The sequence below is a fragment of the Ciconia boyciana genome, chromosome 7, assembly GCF_034638445.1.
Source record: "Ciconia boyciana chromosome 7, ASM3463844v1, whole genome shotgun sequence".
NCBI classification, from domain to species: Eukaryota; Metazoa; Chordata; class Aves; order Ciconiiformes; family Ciconiidae; genus Ciconia; species Ciconia boyciana.
Genome location: NC_132940.1, coordinates 18,584,616 through 18,607,402, shown reverse-complemented (window position 1 = coordinate 18,607,402; position 22,787 = coordinate 18,584,616). Strand labels below are relative to the sequence as shown.

General features: G+C 36.3%; 1 protein-coding gene across 2 annotated transcripts in view; it reads right to left on the bottom strand.

The window, feature by feature from the left end:
- Window positions 1-4,366: 4,366 nt before the first annotated feature.
- ZNF326 (zinc finger protein 326) overlaps window positions 4,367-22,787 on the bottom strand; it is a 29,724-nt gene continuing 11,303 nt past the window's right edge. For both annotated transcript variants that reach the window (XM_072867370.1, XM_072867371.1), the window contains 9 exons: window positions 21,484-21,682; window positions 19,646-19,680; window positions 18,602-18,689; window positions 16,138-16,252; window positions 14,936-15,083; window positions 14,497-14,596; window positions 13,002-13,132; window positions 11,908-12,003; window positions 4,367-5,092 (listed from right to left, as the gene is read on the bottom strand). In XM_072867370.1, the coding sequence (XP_072723471.1) occupies window positions 4,928-5,092; window positions 11,908-12,003; window positions 13,002-13,132; window positions 14,497-14,596; window positions 14,936-15,083; window positions 16,138-16,252; window positions 18,602-18,689; window positions 19,646-19,680; window positions 21,484-21,682 (1,077 nt within the window). In that variant the 3' untranslated portion in view covers window positions 4,367-4,927. The remainder of the gene's footprint in view (window positions 5,093-11,907; window positions 12,004-13,001; window positions 13,133-14,496; window positions 14,597-14,935; window positions 15,084-16,137; window positions 16,253-18,601; window positions 18,690-19,645; window positions 19,681-21,483; window positions 21,683-22,787) is intronic.

Below are 22,787 nucleotides of genomic sequence, written 5' to 3'. Positions count from 1 at the left end.
TCCCAACATTCTTGACTTACCTTCACAGCTTTGGGTATATAGAGAACCCTACAAACACAGAAACAGTTTGGAATACACGTGTTTTAGAGTCCATGAGGAAGATGTATGGGGTAAAGAGGGCAAGTCTCCATAAAAAGAATAGGCACATTTGGTGTGAAGACTCAAATGTTTGACCTGCAGGGGACCACAAAGGCAAGGAGGTTATTTATTCCTTGTTCTCCCATAACACTTGGTATTCTTCAATCCTGGAAAAAAAAAAAAAAAAAAAAGAAAAACCACCACACTTCTGCATACAGGCTGAACTTTGTTTTAAATCAGAATCACAGGATAGTAGGGGGTCTTGGGGTCTTGTTAAGAAGCCTTCTCTTTTATGTTTTTGCCTCAGCAGATTTTGATGTTCCAGTTCACCCTCTAGGTATTTATTCCTTTTCCTGTGGGCATCAGCTTTGAAGTACCAAAGGATGGGATGAGGAAAGCTTAGATTTGTAGAATAAGATCAGAAGCTCTTTTGGTTTAGATGTTGGACTTCAGTTTATACACATTTTTATTTATACAGAAAGGCTTATTCATTGGCTAGCTATATTTAAAACCAGTCAAATCTATGTAAAGACAGCTGAATTGAGCTGCAGGACTTAGTACAGTTGTAGTTATTTTAAAAGCAAGCACAATACTGTAAGCCTAAAAACTTAGGACAATTTTAGAAATTTACCTAAAAAGAAATCAAACAAGTGTTATTCATTTTTATACTTAACTCAGAACAAACCTTCATTGCTAACAAACCTGATGTAAAACTTCAATCCTCTCACATGATTTGAGGGACTTCATTGCAGGCTTTAGACCCAAGAGTATGTGGGACTTACCAAGCCTTTCCTTGCTTTAAGTTGGGAGGAAGCACCTAGGAGACACCCAACTCTCTGATGGTTATGTATTCCTTACAATAAAGTTTCTCCCTACAATCCTAAAAGGTGAGTGGGTGAGGACTTCATTTAGTGGAAGGACAACGAATTGAAGAAAAGCTCTGGAACCTCTATCTTAGTGCTGCTTAAAAAGAGCAGGAGGCATTCCAGCATCTGAAAAATATTGGAAGGTTATAGATTAGACTGGCATTTAAAGAAAAGCTTGATTTATTTTTTTTGTAGAAGTCTGTTGGCAGAAGACAGCAAGAAAATGTATAGTTAACATTTCAGCAAACTGAAAACTTATTTAATTTATTCTTAACTGTAAGCAATACAGGAAAAGCCAAAGCAAGAGAATCTACAGGCTCATTTCAAGATTTCAATCCTTTGTGTAGCACGAAAACAAGCCAAATATTACATGGATGTGATACTAATCATTCTACAGTTATACTGTGGAGCAAAAAATAATTGTACATAAAGAGCCTAGTGCATTTGGGCTGCAATAAACATCAGCACACACACATATGGTAGTTATTCAATATGTGTAAGTTGCAAGGATCAGTGCCCATATTTCTTTCTACTGTACTGCTACCTTGCAAGTTCAACTCTAAACAAACAAAACAAACACAAACAAAAAACCACAGAATATTTTTTCAACATTTCTCAGACCAAGAAAATTTAAGTTCTAGCTCCAGAAAGTGGTAGTTAGAACATGAGATGAGTTGCACGTATTTCTTCAGCACAACTATGAACCAAGACACCATTAAGCAGTGTCCTGTAAAAGATTAAAAACACAGCAAGGTATTTCCTACAGAAATAAAATAGCATTAGTATCACTGTGCAAGTCAAATCCTTGCAATTCTTGTGCAAAGTAAATCCTCACCTGAAACATTCCATGCAGTTCTGGCTACTCAGATCAGAGGTACCACACCTTCTCTGTTGCTTCCACTCAAGACACTAAAAAAAAAAAAGAAAAAAGAAAAAAAAAGGAAAGAGTTCTACAGTTCATGCAGTGGAACAGGAGTAGAGAAAGATCTTGCCTGTAATCTAGGACAGCTTTTTTTATTCCCCAATAGATGTTTTTAAACATCCTGAAATACTTAATATCACCTGATGCCACTTTTTACCAACCACAGAATTCCTTATCAAACCTTCTCAATATTTCTTCCAGGATAGGACGTATACCCACTAGCTGCCTGAACTCCATCCAGTTGCTTTTCCCTAATCAAATGACTCTCCAAGAAACACCATTAGTAACCAGTCATCATCTGGAGTGTGAACCATCAACAACTACATTTCAAGTCCAGTTTTCCCCTGACTTCATTTAGTTAACCTGGTCTTTAGGGATGGGGGCTACAACTATGCTCCCAAATTGTTTGTGGTTTTATAAACTGTATCACCTGGGGTAGCCAACATTCCAAGAAGGTTCTTTAGAAAAAGATCTAGGGAAAGGCATATGTTACTGCAACCAACACTTACAAACAGTTGGGAAGTTGGCAGCAAATAGCTGGTCTTTGGTGAATGCAAAGGAAACTGGAAAGGTCTCTTAGCAGGGATGTGTAAATAAATATACCTGTATATTCCAGGAGGCACCTTCAGCCAGAACTGCCTAAAACTGTGGACTTTATTTCTGAGATTCTGAAACAAACAAATGCAATCTCCACTCAGTTTGGAATAACTAGGGAGGGTGGGGGGCACAGCTTACCAGGAATCTGTGTCATCTGGAATAGGCAGTCATCACTCCCTCTAAAATTATTTCCCTACTTTGTTACTGATGTAAGGAATAAATAAATTTGATGAAACATTAGCTACAAAAGGGACCCAGGGACTCCATTAAAAGTTCCTTGTAAGCCTACAGAAAAGGGTAATTTTGCCCATTATAATCAGCAGTTGCCACCCCCCCAAAAGATCTGTCATCTAAGTTTAAGCTATCGCTTAACACACTTTATAGGTGAGAACTGTCAGTATACAGAAGTCGTCAATTATGTATTTTAGATTACCAGTGAAGTCAAGACTGCTTAGAGTTCAAAGATCCTGAGGTCATACTGGATAAAATGACTACATCAATAGAAATAAAGTACTGAGATCTCAGGTAGAAGGGCTTATCTTAGCTGCTTAGAAGCAACTTAATTCTCTCCAACTAGTAAAGGAGCCATAGACAAAGACAAAAAACCCACCACTTGCAGAAATTTGGGCAGCATCTCAGTTCTCTTAACTAGTGCAAACAAGTTCTCATGCTAAAGCTCTCGCCAGTTTCTAGAACGCTGATACAGTTCCTGTTAAGTTGTCTGGGAAGAGATCTACAAATAGAACACATAAATAGTCGAGTGACCAACTTGTAAGGCACAAGGGGAGCTTACACCTTAAAAGTAATGTGAATATGAATCTTAATCCTCGCCTTAAGATGGAGAACAGGAGAACGAGCATTTAGAGCTCTAGGGAGTACTTTGTTATTTTAAGTTTAGCTATCCAAAAGAGATACTGTTCAACCAGCTGCAGGCTTAACACATCTTTCAACCAACCCATGCTAACTTTTAGTTCCAAGCTAACCCACTTACAGGTACAACAATCAAGTCTACATCATGCTGACTTTTTTTAAAAATATAAAAATATAAGCCATGTAGAAAACAAGAGGTCAAGGCACCAAACTCAAGTTTCTTCTCTCTTTCCTCACAACGGTGTACTTTCTACCCTCCAAGATACACTAAAAGGCAACAGCAAAATGACTACAATACACAGTGCTCTTTGGAGTTGACTGCTACTAGACTTTCTGGTGGCCTAGTATCCAAATCAAGTATTCCCCCATAACACTTGCACACTTTCCCCAATTCTACAATAGATTACTGAAAAAGCAAATTGGTTCACATTTGAGGTTAGAAGTATTTTAATTCTACCTAAGCTCTGTCCGCTCTCTGCTTATACCACCCGTATACAGTGATGGCTACAAATTAACACAAAGGTTCTCCAACAGAAACGTGCACAAATTACATATATGATGAGATTTTGAAAAAAATTCCCCATAATGACCACAAGAGATTGTACAGTTACTTCCGTTAAGTTACCACATTTGGGGAAAAATGATCCAAATTACTTAGCTGTACTTAGAAATAGTTAAATCAGATACTTCCAGTTCTCATTAGTCAAAAGCTAGATTAGAAGGAACTGTGGAAAAAAAAAACAAACAAGGGTACTTATATATAATTTCTAAGATAGACAACAGTGCACAGCGTGTAAATATACTGAAAGCATGCTTCTCCTAGGCACAGTATGAAGGTGAAAGTGCTTATCTGTCCTGGTAGGTGGAGTCTGAATACATCAAAAATCAGCAATAAATAACATGAGTTACTAAGATGCAACTACAAATTTTAAATCATTTCAATCCTAATATCAATCAAGATTTGATTTGAAACCAATTTGGTAGTCAGTATGGGGAAGTACTTGAAATACTTAACTATAGACACTTTAAACAGTAACATTTCTTAAGTGTTTTATTGCTAGAAACTGGTACATCTTATCACAAAAAGCTACAAGGCATATTATAACACATACTCTATTATACAGAGTGCAATGCAATCCCCAAAAAGCCACACTCAACAGCACAATTTTTGAAGTTACTCATTCTGTACTAAGAGGTAAATATGATAAGCTTATGCCATACAGCATTTAATACATTTACCCCACAGACCCGCCTTTCTTTTCAGCTGATTAGACCAAAAATTATTATTATATCCAACTTTCAATACACACATCAAAAAAATAGGATGCTTAAAAAAATATACAACACAATGTTTTAATCAGCTTTAACAGTCAGTTTGCTATAAAAAGCTCAACTAAAATAGTCTTAATTTCATTTTAAACAAAATCAGAAACACAGAGGAATTATATAAACAAGTTCTCCATGGAATGGAATGCATGCATACGGTGGGGAATCTTCAACAACTTCATTTGAGACTATTAAAAAGTCTTAGCCACTTTAGAGCAGAAATAAAAAGCTGTTTTGCCCCCCCTAATATATTTTCATTTTCTTGCACTTAGTTATCTTCAGTGTGGTCTAAAGTGAAGTCAGTTTGTTCTTCAGTTTCTTCTTCCTCTTCTTCCTCCTCTTCTTCCTCACCCTCAACTGGCTCATCAGCTTTGTCCTCTTCTTCCGTCTGCTGCTCCTGAGCTTGATCATTAATTTCAAAAGGATTTTCACCCTGAAGCAGAAGATTGAAAACAAACACTTTGACATTTACTTCAAACATAAAATGAAATAATACTCGTCATTTCAGTGAATAAAAAGGGCAGCCACTAAGAAATGCTATGGTATTTTATACAGCTTTTTAACAGGGTTTTTTTTTATTTGCAAGAAAAATCAAAACGGATTTGATTTAAAATTAGCAACACCTCATTTATACGCACAGTGGAAACTGGGATCCCAATAAGCTGTTTTAATGGAAGTAGAAATGGCATTGAGAAAAAGCCAAAAGTATTCTACACACAAACTTCAGTTTAACTTCAACATTCAGTAAATTAAAATTACATGGTTAATTTTCAACATATTTTTATTAAGAACTACAGCTGCTTCCTTTTTCTCCCCAACTAAAACCAAATCTGAACAGAAGAGTTTCATTCTGCTTATCCTTATTTACAGTTTTTATTCACTCTGAATAATTCTATCAAAAAGGCAAACTCTTCAATAAATGAAAAAGAAATCTAGAATTAATTACATTGACTAGCCTGAAATTCATTCCATTGCTGATCTAGAAAAATTATCAAGCAGATTTCTCAGACAGTATTTTAAATAAGCTGGCATTCTGGTTTCACTTTTTCTCTATTTCATAAAATAATTCAGTACAAGACATACCTCAGCTTTCACTTGTTTCAGATATTTAAGAACCATAAATAATCAATAAACAATAAAGAATAACAACATGAAGTATTAGGAGTTTCTTCGCTAAAGCCCCTTTCGTGTTCAAACATCTGACAGAACAAGTCTGATCTGAACATACGACACCAATCACTAACTACACTATGATTGGGATTTCAAGAATATTATTTAAAAGATGATCCAAAAGAAAAATTGAGTACTAGGCCCCTTGTCCTTTTTTGCTTACTTATAAAAAGAAACATAAATATTTTTACTTCTGTTACATTTTTCAGGTAGGGTCTTCCAGGTGGCCTATAAATCACTGAAAAATTAGAAGTGTATAAAAACATTTAGCAAATGCCACTGAACAAAAACTTGGCTTGTTATTCTAAAATCAAGAAAAGTCATAAAATCAGATTTAAAGAGTAACCCAAAGAAAGCAGAATTCTTTGAGACCATGTTATTCCAAGTCCCAGGATAATTTTATGCACGCACTTTGTAATGGCCAGCCTACAGCACTTAGATGGTAGTGTCTGTTGAGCCCAATCAACTCATAGCCTAATCAAAGACATAGCTGCCACATATAAACCCCATGAATAAGGTAGTATTTAAACTTCTTTAAGATACTAAGTTTAGGTTTTTTAGAAGTAGATTCTCATAGGTAAGGGTCAAGTACATAGAAAGCTGGTATCAAAACTTATCTGAGCCCTATGAAAACAAGAAAACCCCACATCTCAGTTAAAACTCATGCTACTTTTAGATGATCCACTATTACTGTCAAAGTACCATGGGGCTACAGAACACTAAGGAGTATTTCACTGAACAGGTAACAGTGTCCAACATTGAAATACCAAAAATATTTATTAGCTTAGTAAACCATTTCATGAAAAAAAAAAAAAACCCACACAGAAAAGCAAGTGCCCAAACCAATTCAATTCCAACATCAATGGAAAGCATTGTGAAATAAGAAGACTGAGCATCCAAACCTTAATTCAATAAGGATTAGTGCAACTCCCCAGAATTGTGCTTATCTACTTTCCTTTTCAGATAGAAGCGTGAAAGACCTCCTGACTGCAAAGCCTCTAGTGCCATCTTCCTTGGGTTCAGCCAAATATTTTGAATCACATTTGGGTACAGGAACAAGGATTTCCAAAGACAGACAGAAATAAGCTAATTACTGAGTTAAGAATACTCTACCTGGTTAGCTTCAAATAGATGCTCATCAGTATACATTACAGAGGGAAGACAGGTATATTAAAAGTTTTGAATAGCCTAATGGAGGGCATTGTTTCCTAGCAAAAGAAAACAAAAGGTGGCCTTTCTCTGTAAATTATTCACAAGGATATCAGAAGCCCTTTTATAGGTCTGATACAACAGGAAAGATGAAAATCCTCTCATGTCTAGGGTAGGCATAATGATGAACTGTAGCTAAAGAATGGACTTCTAAGAGGACTACTTCCACTCTCCTGCAGACAACTTCTGACTGTCCCTGACTCTTGGGGACAGGCTACAGAAAATTGTTACGCTTCATTCCTGTGGAGACAGGATGTCGCTTCTGGGTAACCTAGCAGAACTGGATTCAGCACACTACTTCTGGCCGAACAGATCTCTGTACAATAATAACAACAAAAAAAATTAAGTTGCTTTCCCCAACTGTTTTTTCAGAGAAAAATGCACTTTTCAAGTTCTCAAACTAAGGAAAAAGTTACTGCCCTCAAGGGGAAGATCCTAACGACTGCACTCTTTGCCAGTGTTGTAGCATCAGAGGCATCCAGCACAGCATGCAGAGCCAATTTTGATGCTAGTTGATTTTGACAGCCACACATCTTCCCAGATGGCTTGGAAAAACAAAACAAAAAAACCACAGAAAACAAGAACATAGGCACACCACTGAACTGCTGCAGAAAGACTTTATGATGCCTACAGAGCATAAAAACACAAGCAGATAAGTAGTTTATTCCCAAGAGATGCATTCTTTGGGTTCCTGGTCTCTAGAATATTTAAATTGCAGAGAAAGCTTAAGACTGTGAACTGGTATTTACAACCAAAGCTTTGGGATTCAAATGTCCCCAGAAACCACTCTCTATATCTATTTATAACAGGCCTCACAAACCTGACCCAAAAAGATACCAAAGTCTGCCTGCCTACCTAGTAAGCTTTACAATGCCTTCACTAATGCACATAATCAAACAGTCCTGGGATATAATGACAGAAAATGTCAACCTCTATGATGCTTCTCTTGAGCAACATCCAAGCAGCTTTTAATCATAGACATCATTCTATCAGGGAAGTTCTAAATGGTCCAAAATTAGAGGCAGTCAAGACTTCATCAAGGGATAACTTTTTGCCTGAGAAACAAGATGGTCTTCTTTTCCTCCTTAGTAGCAAGTCCCTTTCTAAAAGTTCATAAAACTTCTAAGATGATTGTTTCAGATTTGCCTGCAGGTGGGTTGTGGTCGATTTCTCCCCTTCCCCCCCACACCCACCTTTACAATATGGCTATAGGAGAATAAGGAAAAATTAAGAAACTTTTAAAAAAAGCATACAAAGAGTACACTGGAAGCATAAAAGGGTACTGCACAAGACCAACACTGGGGAAACAAGTTAAAAGAACGGCCAAGGTAAGAAAGAATCCTTTCAAGGTTCTTGGATTAAAATACCCATGATGAAGATATGAAACAAGATTAAGAGGAAAGGCTCCTTGCATGCAAAGGACAGAATGCAAACAATATGCTGTTAACTTAAGGACTGAATTGGATTTTCAAATATAGGAATTGAAAAAAATTATGTAAAAGATGGTCACCAGCACCATTAGGATCATAAAGATCACATGCAAGTTTTGACAACTGGAAACCTCAGTTCTGGTACAGCAGTTTTCTGGAAACTGAATTGAGAAATTTCCAACAATGCAGACACCAGCTCCAACGCAGCAGCAGTACAGGAAACAGATGCAACACTTTGTGACAGAAGACATGATATAGAAAATGATAGTCCTAACAGCGAGGTCCAGCAGAAGACTGGAAGAATGGTACACGACAGAGTTATTCCAATACTAATAGATCCAAGGAAGCTGCACTAGTAAATTAAGAAGCCCACCTTTAAGAAATGCTATTCTCCACCATTATGATTCTTGTTGCTCTCATCATCGGCTGTGGCACTACCAACCGCTGTCAAGCCCTATCTGGACCTTTGTTTTTCCTTTTCCGTTTATAACCCTAGTCACTGACCAGAAGCGTAACAAAGATCAGAGCCTTTATACAACACCAGGAGCTCTTCTAAAGCCTCATAATTTAATTTACTGAAGCTGTCTTCCATGGAGCTGGGATATTCACTGCAAATGGCTTGAAACAAAAACCCCACACACAACACATGTTGGAATTATCTTAGGCTAATTCCATATAGATCCTTCCATTTTCAGCGAACAGCACAGGCACCTTTACCATGTTAAAAAAAATTAAAAATTAAAAAAATAGCTTAACTCAGTGAAAATTACCAGAGGCAATTTAACCTTTACATCTTTGCTACAGCTGATGTATCCAAGCTTACAGAACTAGCTGAAAGATTCAAGTTCAAGTACGCATACTTATTTAGCACATACAGGTAAACACTACAAAGTTTGCATTTATTTCTTAAAAAGAAGATTTTGCTGTGAAATTTGAAAATCTAAAACTGACTTCATAATTATATGGTTAAATATTAAAATATTTGAAAATGTTTACAGAAAAAATTATTTCTGCTTTCCTTTTCACAGTGCAAACTAGAAACACTTAGTTAAAGAAAAAATGGAAGTCGAGTATTTGTAGAACAACACATTTGAAGCTGTAAGTTTGTTTAAAATGGATGCATCTATTTGCTTTCTTTCCTTTTGCACATACAGCAAACAACCTATGGAGACAAGATTAAATCAAAGGGCAAAACAGATTTTCCATTAAGCATTGGGTAGAGGAATAAGTTACAGATAGAATGGCATTTTACTCAAAAGAAGTGGCCAAGGTGTCCCAAAGTAAAACAGCAGTTCTTATTGCTTGTCAATTAGCTTACTCCAGACCAGAAGTCATGTTCCACTCCCTCATTTTCAGTCAAACATTAGCCAGAGCCTTCAACCTTGAAAAGTTTTATACAATGCAACACACAGCAAATATCCTCAAAACTGATCACCTGCTGCCAGGTGTCAGCCAGCCAATCAACCCAAATTACATTAAATTGTCATCCTCCAAGCAGTTACTCAGTAGCTCCATGGGGCAATCGAAATGGCTTAAGCAGAATTTTTCACACAAAAAGGAGGAATGGAGGAAGGTGGGTCCCAAATACCGGTTGTGGTAAAGAGGTGGATGACTTCCAGCAGGGTGTGGTTCTAGAAGGCAGTACTGGCCTCAACAGATAAAGAACTTTCCCTAATTCAACTCTATTTGGGATATGCACGTCTTCTAGGCCACCCATTAAAAGAACAAACTTCCCAATATGCACAGAGAAATCCAGCAGTGTAATAGAAAAGAAAATCTTTTATCTTTTTTGCTCATGTCAAACTGTATCAATAGGGATGCACAAAAATCAGGATTTGCTGACCTGCAATTTTATTCTCCTTTTGTCAAAGGCATTTGTGATGTACCTGCCTTTGCAACTTGGTACAAATCTACGCAACAGCCTCGCAGGTCTTCCCTGCTCTGAATTTCCTCTTTCCACGCTGCATATGCAGCATAGACAACACCTTCCAAAACAATGGGAGGGAGGGGGCAGTGTTTGCTTGTTTGAGGGTTTGGGTTTTTTTGGTTGGAGGGTGGGGAGGGGTTTTTCCGCAAGCCAGTCTGCCCTTCATCTCAAAGCAAGCTATTTTTGGCTGTAACAAGGATTTCCCACTCTTCTGGAAGACTGCAGGCACCAAATGCATGCATCCCATGCTCTAATTCATGCACATCCATAAAACTGGACTCTTTCAGTCTGCCTTTGATTGTACCTTTTGATAAGGATGAGAGGGATTTGCATAACCAGAAGCCAGATATATCTCACTCAGCAGGTGCTGCTGAAAGTGTGTTAAGTTCAATCCACTCCAGGAAATACCAGTGCTAGGTATTCTGAAAATGTCAGTGGTCTCCTTGCAAAGACGATCTTGCAAATTTTATCTTCCTCAGTTTTCCAACTAAGGAATGGCAAATTTCCATTCTTTTTACCAGTCCCTCACTAAGGGGCTGTACAGGACAATGCACATGCATACCAGGCCATAAGGAACACCAGAAGAGATGGCTGGAAATATATGCAGATATTCCAGGCTGTGGTATCTGGCCATTTGCTACCTTTTCTTAACAGATACAGAACAGTTGGCTGAAACTGATTCACGCACCCAACCATACATAATTTTGCAGGACATGACTAATTTGACATTTTAAATCACAATTAACTTCTGCATTGGCTCCTACCTTGACATATTTGTGCAACAGAATATTGCTTTTTCTGAAAGAGTCTATTGTTTAGGCACAGGCAAAATTATAAACCAATTAAAAGTTAACTACCAGAAACAGCCAACAATGGTACTACAGAAAAAGTCACTTCACTGGCCCATAAGAAGAAAACCCCACATTTTGCTAAAATGAATTCACCTGTGTTTCTCAGGCCATGTATCTGCAACATAGGCTACCATGCCTTTTAAATTCTCTGATCACAACAACTGCTGTTGTAAGCTTTTATTTTTTGTATGCTGCCATGATCCTAGAAATTCTATGGAATAAAAGTAGCTGAGTAGTACATGCACTGTACTTTAGTACAAAGCCACACGCTGGATCCTTTGCTTCTAAAAACGTAAAGATTAACTCATTTGTGAAGTGTTTTGTGCTCTACAATTAGTATTACGTACAAAGACACTGCTGATGCTTTCCTAAAGCTGGGTTTTTTTTATAAGAGCATAGAATTAAAAATTGACTAAATACACATAAAAATGGTAAACAAAACCCAAAAGATCGTAAATTTGAAGGTGGTGATTTTTTCTGCAAATGAAGTCATCAGAGACAACGATCTGAGACTGGCAAAATACATTAAAAGTATATTCAATCTGTGAGCTACCTAGAAGGCAGAAATAGAAGACAGAGCACTGAGGTTAAACTCCATCAGCATGGAGGAAACAGCGGTATAGCAAACGTTACAGATGACATTTTTCCATTTGCATCTTACCTTCACATACAGCTCGTATCGTGCCTTGACTATAGGATTATTCAAGATACTGGTGGCAGTAAGAACACTCTCCCTTTTTATTTGTTCTCTGTAGGCCTAGGAAACAAATTTTACAGTGAATAATTATCATACACCCAATTGCAATTTGAATTCACAGTCACCTTCTGTAAGGAAAATAATGAATGTATTGCAGCATGAAATGCTCATTATTAGCATTTAAGTCCAAACCACATAATAAGCTCAATTAAGTTTGGTGGTGTTTATAGTTTGTTGCTTTAGCTTGATCAAAAGATATATTCACATCTTGCTTACATAATGAACTACAACAACGGACCTGTCTACAAACACAGTTACCTGTTCTCATCTACAGACAACATGCACGCTTCTCCATCACAGCCTAACATATTGTTGAAGATATCCCTGCTCATTGCAGGGGGTTGAACTAGATGACCTTTAAAGGTCCCTTCCAACCCAAACCATTGTATGATTCTATGATATTCCATAATCACAGAAGCTCATATATAAACAAAACATTACTTTGGCAATCTTGCTTACTATGACAACTGTGATTTTTTCCATTCACACTACTCTTTCAATCCTTCTACCAATCTCAAAAGTGTATCATGATAAATTGTAACAGGGACCAATTCCATACTACTGCAAATTCTAAACTGCTCTCATTTTAATTTGAAGAAAAAAGATAATAGCCAAGCAAAAAAACTCAAAAAAGACACCAGGTTTGTTATCTTGCTGGAAACTTATGTATTATGTTTTGCAATTTGAATAACAAAATCTTTCCAACACTTAATGGCAGTAAAAAAATTCTGATAAAATAAAAAAGTCATTCCTAGTAACCTTCTCAAGACTTACTACTGTCAGCTATTAAGCACACCAACATTTCATTAACTGGGGGTGCTTAAACACTGGCTACTTCATGGGACATTATGTTTACAAAGTGTAACAAGGACATTCTAGCTTTCTAGAGAACATGTAATACCAACAAGAACTTAGAAATTACTTGCACCAAGTACCGTAACACTTCTCACCTACTATTAGATTATGCTTGCTTGCTTTTTTAATATGTCATATCTTACTTGTTTTCCTTTTGTGTGATCAGGAGATTTTAAGTGCTGCTGAACAGAACTGTGTAATGCAGGAACATACACACTGCAAGCACTGCAGTGAACAGTCTCAACTTTCATCATATGGTCATCAGCAGTGACCCCTGCCAAAGAAGATGCAACAAACCTTTAACATAAAATATGTTATTCTAGGGAAGTGGGAGAGGGCATTGGTTGTTTTATACCAGAGAATTAGAGCTGCCAGTTGTTAAACATGTCAAACTGAACCATATGGGAATATTCACCCAAATTCAGGTATCAAAATTAGGCTGTGAAGGTAATGTTGAAGGAGGATGTTTTTAACTTGGATATTCCAACTCCTTCTCTCCACAGACTATGTATGAGACCCAGGCAATTATGTTTGCTGCCTGAGGTTATGATATAAGAACACCTACCTGCTTAAATAGAGAGAAATAAAAATGATACAACAATCAAATTGAACTATTTAATGTACAAAAATGCCATCTATTTATAATCAACAATAACTAATATCCTTAATAATACACGTTTTGATACAAGAAACAAACAAAGCTTCACCAAAGCAGCTGGATTACCTTACCCCTCATAAGAACAACTAATTTATTTCCTTGCTTCCCCTCACCACCAGGAAGAAGCACGTTAATCCAATTCCTCTTGCAAATTTAAGTATTAGACTGCCAACAGAACATTCTGATCATAAAGGCAAACAGGTCCTCCAGTACTTAAGGAAAGTACACACGAAGAATTTGGGAGATTGTTAAGATGTTGGCTATATCTGTTTTTAAGTAGCTTTTAGCATTTAAATTCCAATTAAGGTAATATTCAAATACAATTATTGCCTAAAGTAAAGGTACTCAAGAGATGTCCCTTCTGGCTCTACCACATCTTTTGAAAGTCCTCAAGCAAAAGATAAAGTCAAAGGATATGGCACAGCAAGGCAGGGACGCACAAAATGCTCTAGAAAACTGCCTGTAGGGCAGCCAAAGGGAAAAAAATTCAGGCCAAGATGCATTTTGGGTAGCCAAGAAAGTGCTCAAACTCCTCCTTTTGTCAGCATCCCTCAAAACCACAGCAACTATCCCTTACATTATCCAGATCCTTGCCATCATATTTGACCATTATCACCTTACTGCTTTATTACACGCTCTCTTTCAATCTATCTGCATCCATCTGTTGCCACTCCTCATGCATTATACTGAATAAGACTGTGGCAAAGCCCACATAATTCTGTTTGTCAGGTACCTAGCACAATGTTATCTTACTTTCTGACAAGGCTATCTGGATAGCAAACATAAATAAGATATCTCCCACTTTGCTTACATTCTACATCATATCAGAAATGAAGCAAGGAATCCCAACCAGGTACAGAAAAAGCGTGAAAACTAATAATTTTAATCCAAACATTTTATTAAATTCAAAGAAGTATGAAAGGACAAAAGGACAAGCAGAGCTCCACAGTACACACTTTCACATAAAAAGCATTACTAACCTTCCATTATATCTTTTTCAGCAGCTTGGGCATTTTCTGTTTGGTTACTTGTCTGTTGCTTACGCATAGCTGTCTTCTTGAATTTATTCACCATACACTCCTACAGAGAATGAGAAAAAAAATACCAAACCTGTAAGATGTTTGATGTACGACTGTTTATATTCCAACAGGCACCTATACTTAAAATGTTACTCAGAATAGCTCTATAATAAATAGCAATTAATTGCCGTTACTTCTTAAGGCACTACTTTTAACTGTAAAAGTAACACTATTTTACAGACTCTGAATTTGCTTCAACTTTTAGTAATACATGCTGTGTCAAAAGTCATCTGCAAAAGGAATAATGATGATAAATTAAGCATATTTTGAAGATAAATGGTAAATCGTAACTACATTCTAATGTACAAGTATTATATAAATCAACAACCAGTTGTCTTACATGAAGAAATTCCATCACTACTTTGTCAAATTTGGTTTGCTTCTGGATATGATCCAATGTTTCCTGGTGAGCTGCACTCTCCAGATGTGACTCAATTTCTTTTTCTTCAAATGTTCGAAATTTGCAAAATGAGCAAGTAAATGCCATTCTATCAAGAGAAATACATTAAATAGTATTACCATTAAAGAAACATTCTTCCCTCTGTCCTCAAATCTATGAGGACTTGACAAACCTAATCAAAAAACAAATGGGAAAAGCGTTCTTTAAAGAAGGCTAAGTGAAAAAGAAAAAAACGAAAAAAAATTCCAGTATTTTACCACTATGAAGGGTAACTGCTACAAGAACCAAATATAAATCCGGCCAGTCTCAGAGTAATGAATTATCTATGCAGAAGATGAAAACTGCTGAAATCAGAAGCTAGCCATTTAAAAGCCACATTATCCTGTGATTATATCTATCACAGCTCTCTAGTTTGTGTCACCTTTTGTAGTACTCTTCATAGTCAAGCCAGTCCACGATTTCATAGTTAGAAATAGTCAAAATAATTCATTTAAAGCTCTTTTTCCATACAAAAACTATATAATATTTATAAGGAAATATGACCTCCTCAATACAATGAGGAAAAAGCGCTAATGCTATGATCATATACTGCGCTGACACAGAACAATTTTGAACAGTGCTGGCCATTAACCTGCTTCGCTGTGGCAAGACTAAGAAAAGTTACAGAACTATCTACTTATTTTTGCTATAAAATAGCTCACCATACATATAAAACCAGAATAGTGTCAATTTCTAACAGCTTATTAAGTCAGCATGAATATATATTTAACTGGAATATATACTTCAAAAGCAGTACCATTCTAAGCTGCTTCTCAAGTGTGCATTGATGCACTTGTGGGGGAGAAGGGGTTAGGAAACTGTGTATTTTCTGATACAGCAGAGGTCCAGCGAAACACCCAGTCTTCTAAGCCACAGGATTTGGGTGCTGGGTTTTGGTTTGGTTTGTTTGGGTTAGGGTTTTTTTTGTTTTGGGGTGGGAGGTTTGGGGGTGGCAGGCAGGGGTATGTTTTTAGTTGTTTCTTTGCTGCATTTTATTTTCCTAAAATCAGTCCAAAGGGTCTTTCAGGAAAGAAGACATATTCTTACAAAAGGATAAAGGGGAAGAAAAACACTGCACACAAGACAAAAGTTATAGCACAAACCTGTATCCATCACCATATTTTTCACTGTTTTTTTCCCTTCTACGCCTTTGCTTCTCTCTCCTGGCCTCAATTCGCCGCTTTTCTTCTTCCTCACTTTTAACTTCTCCTTTGCCATCTTAACATACAGTAGAAGGAATTTTAAATGTTATGTTCCATGGGGGAAAAAAAAAAAAAAAACAACAAAACAAACCCAGTAAAAGTATGTCTTCCCTGTCTCCTACACAAACACCTCAAAATGCAAAGAAAGACCCTATACCAAAGCGGTTCAATGGTTTATTTAAATGCCAAAGAAGTTTTGTTTTGTTTTCCTCCTCTAAAGACAACCAATTTAAACATTTGCTTCCAACAATGCAAACTTAGTAGTTTAGGGGTTACACTCTAGATTACACTCATAAAAGTAAGGAAATTCAGAGTTAAAGCAAACCCTACCCTGTTATGCCTAGTTATTAAAGGCCTCTTCAAGTAAGTGACCAGGAAAGGGTACTGGGGGTGCATGGGGAGAAACACGTTATTTAAAATTCTCCATGGTTTTACAACACCATTGCTATAATCCCTTTACATAAAAATAAACTATCTAAAGCCATCCTCTTCCACTGAGAAGGCAGTTTCCAAAACCAAAAGTTCTCATAAAGGAGACAAGGCAGTGTTACATTAAGGTATGGTTCCCAACCTGAACTTCAACAACTTTATTTTTCCCCACTAGACTTCGCTTGATTTCACAGGAAAACATTCCAAAGATTTTCAGCTGAAGAAAAAACCAGTGAAGGAAGAACCAGCTGCGGGGGGGGGGGGTGGGGGGGGGGTGCGGAAACACACACCACAAAAACCCCACCACCAACCACACAACAAAACACCCAACCAAACCTTCAAAGAACTTAATTAAATTATCACCTGGCATGTAAGTAAGAGTGCAAACAAATAAATGACTAGAAATTAGTTTTGCAACATTAAAGACTTCTAAGGACAATGACTTTTTGCATAAGTGTACTTATGCTTGCCTTTCCTATGTCTGCTTTAAAAGCCTATGGACAAAGGGAAACAATTAGAATATTATTCAGAGAGTAGTTTTAGAGCAGGAAAAAGAGGATCACTTAGTTTTCTTTTGCACTTCAACCTTAGAAGAGAGGTCAGCCTCCATGAAATTTGCCTCCATCCAAACAGCATCAGAAAGGAACATACAGCAGCACAATGAGAAAAAAAAAAGAGGACTTGCAAAAAGCTCTGTGGGTCTAGAAGTGTCACTGAGTACTGAAAACATTTCCACCGACTAACAGCTTACACCTCATTCCTGATTACCCCAAGGTTTTTCATTTTGTAGCAGAGTTTCAGAAATTACTCTGATCTGTAGAGGAGAAAAACTCCTATCCAAAAGCTGTTTGTTGTTTTTTTTTTTTTTTTAATTCAATCTGAAAACAAAAAACCAACCACCCACCCACAGAGGCAATTCCCATTATTGATCTCAGGATTTAAATTTCACTTACTGCCTTACCACCAACCCTGGAAACATGAAAAGGATCACTTGTTTTACTGTTGTAAAAATAATCTAGTATGACATTCTGTGGAGTGAAATGGCCTATATCTTACCCCTCAAGCTCACAAATTCAAGTGCCCATCCTGTTACAGGCTGGGAAATGGAAGCCTGAATCTACTTATAAACTGGGACTCCACAGTGGGGCTCCTACTTTCCTTCAGTGCACTTATGCAAACTTTTAAAAATGAAAAAATGACACAATTAAAAAATAAAAAAATTTAAAAGTTTACTACTATTTCAAGAAAAGAAACTCTAATCAGTTGGCTGCAAAGTTCCAGCACTCCTTACCATCAGATTAGACTACATACGCAATAGGGTGGCACACAAGGGAAAGGGGACTAAAAAAAGTTTCAGCCTTAAAACTGGATTTCTTTGTGTATGTGTTTGAAATCACTACAGTTAATATACACTTTAAGTGATTTTATGTAAACTAATAATTAACCTGTTTCATTAAGACTGCACATGAAATAGACCCCATGTTCTTGAGAGCACCTCTCCGAGTTAACTAAATCCACTTTATAAAAGTGACTCACCTAGGATTTAAGGGTGAGGTTGATCAGCTAGTGGGATAAATAATAGGATATGGGTGAGGAACTGGTGGGATAAACAACATTTAAGCAATGGAATGGCAGTAAGTATACAAGACCATTTACATTAATTTCACAAAAATTAAAACAAGTCAAACAACAACAACATACAGAGATGATCAGAAAGCAGAGAGACAATAAGCATGTAAAGAACAAAACAAGTGATGGATGGATGTTACAAACAATCACCTTCTCCATGGCCTAAATTTATAAACTCTTAAAAAAAAAAGTCATGCTACTCAATAACTATTAGAGGTCATACATACAGGCTTACTAAATCTATTCACTCAAAGTCACACAAATACAATACCTACAATACCTTACCTGACCAAGCAAACTGACTTACCTCCAAAAGTCTGATATCCAAGATCATAAGCATCTCTTGTAAAGTCTTCATATATAACTACTGCACCACTTGTGTCCACTTCAATTTCCTAAAGTCAAATCCATACATTTTGTAAGAAAAAAAACTCCAACTAAATAATGCCACTCTAAATCCAGAAAAAGACAGTGCAAATTACTTTATTTCCAATAATCTGTTACTTGCTATTTTTATCAAATATGACAATGGAAGAAAGTGAATTGAGTATCTAGTTAGACTCAGTGTACAAACACTTCAAGCTATGCATTTCTCCTTAATGCCTTGAAGTCTTTGTGAATTAGTTTCACAATCAAAATTCTCACTGTCTTCTACATAAATATTCTGACTTCCAATTCAGACTTTTAAATACTTAGTTGAGAATATGTTAATACCTCCACTCAAAAAGAAGGAAAATATCATTCCAGTCTTTCAACACGGAACCAGGATATATATACACGCTTAGCTTACTAATCACATCCTTACATATTGTTGCAAGTGATCTTTCTGTAGGTGGGAACTAATCTTTGTACCCTATCAGAGAACACCCATTAACACCGGTTTGTTTTTTTATTTACTCTCTTCTCCTTGATGAGTCTTATGTCTCATCCATTCTTCCTCACTGCTGTTTAGTAATCTCCCTGTCATTTTGTACTTAATTTCTAAATCCACCCAAGCAGGTCCCAGGTGTATGAATTCAAGCTGACTACCTATGACAACACGAGAAGTGTTCACATGACAGCTCTCCATGCATTACAACAATACGTAGGGTCTACAAATACACTTTAAAATTCATTTTCCAGGCTATCTACAAAGGCTATATCTTTCATTCAAAATCATTAAGAATTTCAAGACTGCCACCAAAATAAGACAGTTTTAGACAAAGTGAAGAAAAAAAAATAAGTTTAGAAAAACTTATATAGTTAAGTGCTTAATTTTTATAAAACTCTAGCTTAATAATTATTCATCTTGAGGTATACTGTAAAACTTCAGAAAAAATCACAAACATTTTCCAATTCTGCGAATCTTTACCTCTATAGTAGAATCCTGGAAAGACGTCTTCATGTCTATGAACATAAAATGAGGAAGAAATAAATAGTGCAAAAGTGCTGTCACTGTCAATTCATTTTAAGGCAATAAGATATTTAGGAAAAAAATTCAGCTTGATATGCATCTAGGACAGTCTACATATACAATTTATCATAGTTTAGTAATAATACTAAATGTAAAATCAGTTATCCTTAGGAATATAAACAGTCTTTTAGAAGCAATCACCTATATCTAACTCCACAAAACAAGAAAGTCAAGACAGAAAGGACAATATAATTGAGATATATTTTCATACATACATTGCATACACCGATTGCATCCGATTTTCTGTTAGTTGTTACCCACTTTTTAGTTTTCAACTACATGATATTGCTTAGACCATCTTTCAGTTCAAGTCTCAGAAAATTGTATTAAGCCACGCAACAGTTTCTTCCCCCCAGTCTCAGAGCCACAGGACAGGTTGATTAAAAGTGCATTCTAGTAGGCACTATCTACTCCACTTCTCAAACTAACTTCAATACTATGAAGTACATTGGTCCTTGGATGGTGGAAATCAGTGAGGGGGAACAGATATTAAACTAGAAGTGCTCTGTCTGAAGGTAGTTTAGAAAAGGAGAACCTACAAAAGTACTGAAAGAAGAAGAGCTAAGAGGGAGACCTTTGAGATGCAAGTCTTTGACACACATGGATGTGTATTTTACAGATCCATTTCATCACAGCAAGGCTGGCGAGTCCAGCAATAACGTTCCCTATACAAAAGGCAGAGGAAAGTGTTCCAGTGCCTGAAATTTTTACAGTATTCTTGATTTTAAAGTTAAGGGAACAGTTTTGTAATACGCAGTAGTGTAACTGGAATTACAAAATCAAAAATAAAATTTTCATGTGGAAGTTTGTCAAGTCTGTGCATTTACCTTGCAAGCTTTGAGCTAAAGTAATTTTAAATGTTTTTCAGGTGTGATTTGAAGCCAAACTATATAAAACACTGCAGATCCAAATTTCTGAGGAAGTTACAAGCACGAAAAACTAAAGTTTGACTGCTGTACATGCCATTCATAATATTTAATACCCAAGTTTACATTCCCTCAAAGCAAGTAATTTATTCAAACCTTATTACTGGGGTTTTTTTCCTCCAGCTTTGCCTGCAGTATCAAAATTATGAGAGTTGTAGCACATCTTTAGGGAATCTAAACAAACCAAGCACCACTAAAACTGGAAATACAAATTGCAAAGTATATCTATCATATTTCCAGTTCTTCTCTTCATTACGGCATTTCATTTACAAGAAGGAGCAATTTCTCTCTGCCTTTCACAAATTATTCTGTAACAATTTTTGCTGTTTTCTCAGTTTGTCTCCCTTTCCCTCTCCTCCTCACCCACACCTTATGCCTTTATTTTAGCTGCATTGCAGTTGATGCACTACTTTTTATATCCATTTGGACAGCAGTGCGCAGGCTCATGTAAGAGCACATGTTAATATTTGTCAGGCATTGTCACTTAAGGCAACCTGAAATCTGAAATTATTTTCAGTGGTGAAAGTTTGCCTCCAGAAAGTATCATTATAAAGTCTGAATGAAATAGTCTTCAGCAGTATATATTTAAACACATCAAAATACTCAATTTCATTCAGCAAATTATCTTTGCAGTAGAAGAGTTCGAAAGTAAATTCACAAAATCTGTCGTGGAGTACTTCAAAAGGTAGAAAATGAAGAATTACAAAACAGCACATACAGCCCTCTTTCTGAATATTAAAACTAAATAATTCTCAATGAATAAAAAGAATCAGTAATTTTAACTTAAGAATTTTGGCACTTGTTACTTACTAGGTGATTTTTTCTGGCTCAGCTTCAAAATAGGTTTTGTCATTTTGGGTTTCTTGATAAATGTCCCACCAGGTTTGTTATATGGCTGTGGTATCATTTTTCTTTTTATTCCTCTTGCAGCAACTGCTGCAGGACTGGGTTTGTTATGATAGTCAACAACGATTCCAGGTCTGTGCATTCCTCCAAAGTCTCCCATATGCTGAAAATTTGTGAAATTAAGAGAAAGGTATTAGTATATGAAATCAATAGAAATAAAACAATTACTTGGTACAATAAAACTGTGAACTAAGTAAAATCTGCATTCTAGAGCAAAATGCAGGGGAAATTTAAGCTCCCAGTTTGATGTTGTGTTGTGCAATGGCTTTGTGGGCGTTTGTCCAGTAGAATGAATAGGTAGGTATAAACTGTGTTTCTGCTTATTCAGAACCATTGTCCAGACAATGAACATGTCTATCAGAGTTCATATCTCAGCCTAACATCTTGGCTCCTCTCTTCAGATTCTCTAGATGATGAATGACTTCTCCCTCTGGGAAAAAAACAGAGCTAACCAATCCAGTTTTCGACACTGTAGTCAGCAGTCATTAAAAAAAAAAAAAAAAACAAACAAAAAACCCCACCAAACCAACCACCCAAAACTCAAACTTCTTCATGCCAAATGATTAACAGTGATTTGAAAACTGAGTAAAGAAGGTTGTCCAGTATGGAACAGCAATTAATTGAAGGAAGCTCATTCTTTCTTTTACTTATCTTTCCACTGAATTCAATAAATTCAGAATTTAAAAGTTGGGCCTGGAGGGAGTGATACAAAAACATGGCAGCAATAGGAATGAAAATTCAGTTGAAAGACTAAACCTTTTATTATTTCTAAAATGATGTACAGTCATGTGTGGACACTTGTTTATGAAAGCTACCTCTCTGAAGGCATGGAATAAATGAGTAATCTGAAGAGGGAGAATTTAGGTAGCTGCAATATTTTCAAAAGCGCTAACATACTTCTTAATATTAACTCAATTATTTGATTAATAAAGGGCAGAAGAGAGCCCACTGACTGGATGGGTGACTTGGATAAGCAGAAATATTTGTATCGCCATGAGAAGAGAATTAGTATTACACTATCAAGGTTAAAAGAACATAAAAATAACTTTAACATACGTCGTGAAAAGTATGAATTTTTTTTAAGCAAATTTTAAATGACAGACAGAATGTTGCAAAACAGGCACTTTTCTTAATCAGAAGTCCATGCACAAGATCTCCATGTTAATTTATTTAGTTGAGATAGTTATAGAACTACCTAGCATGTACAT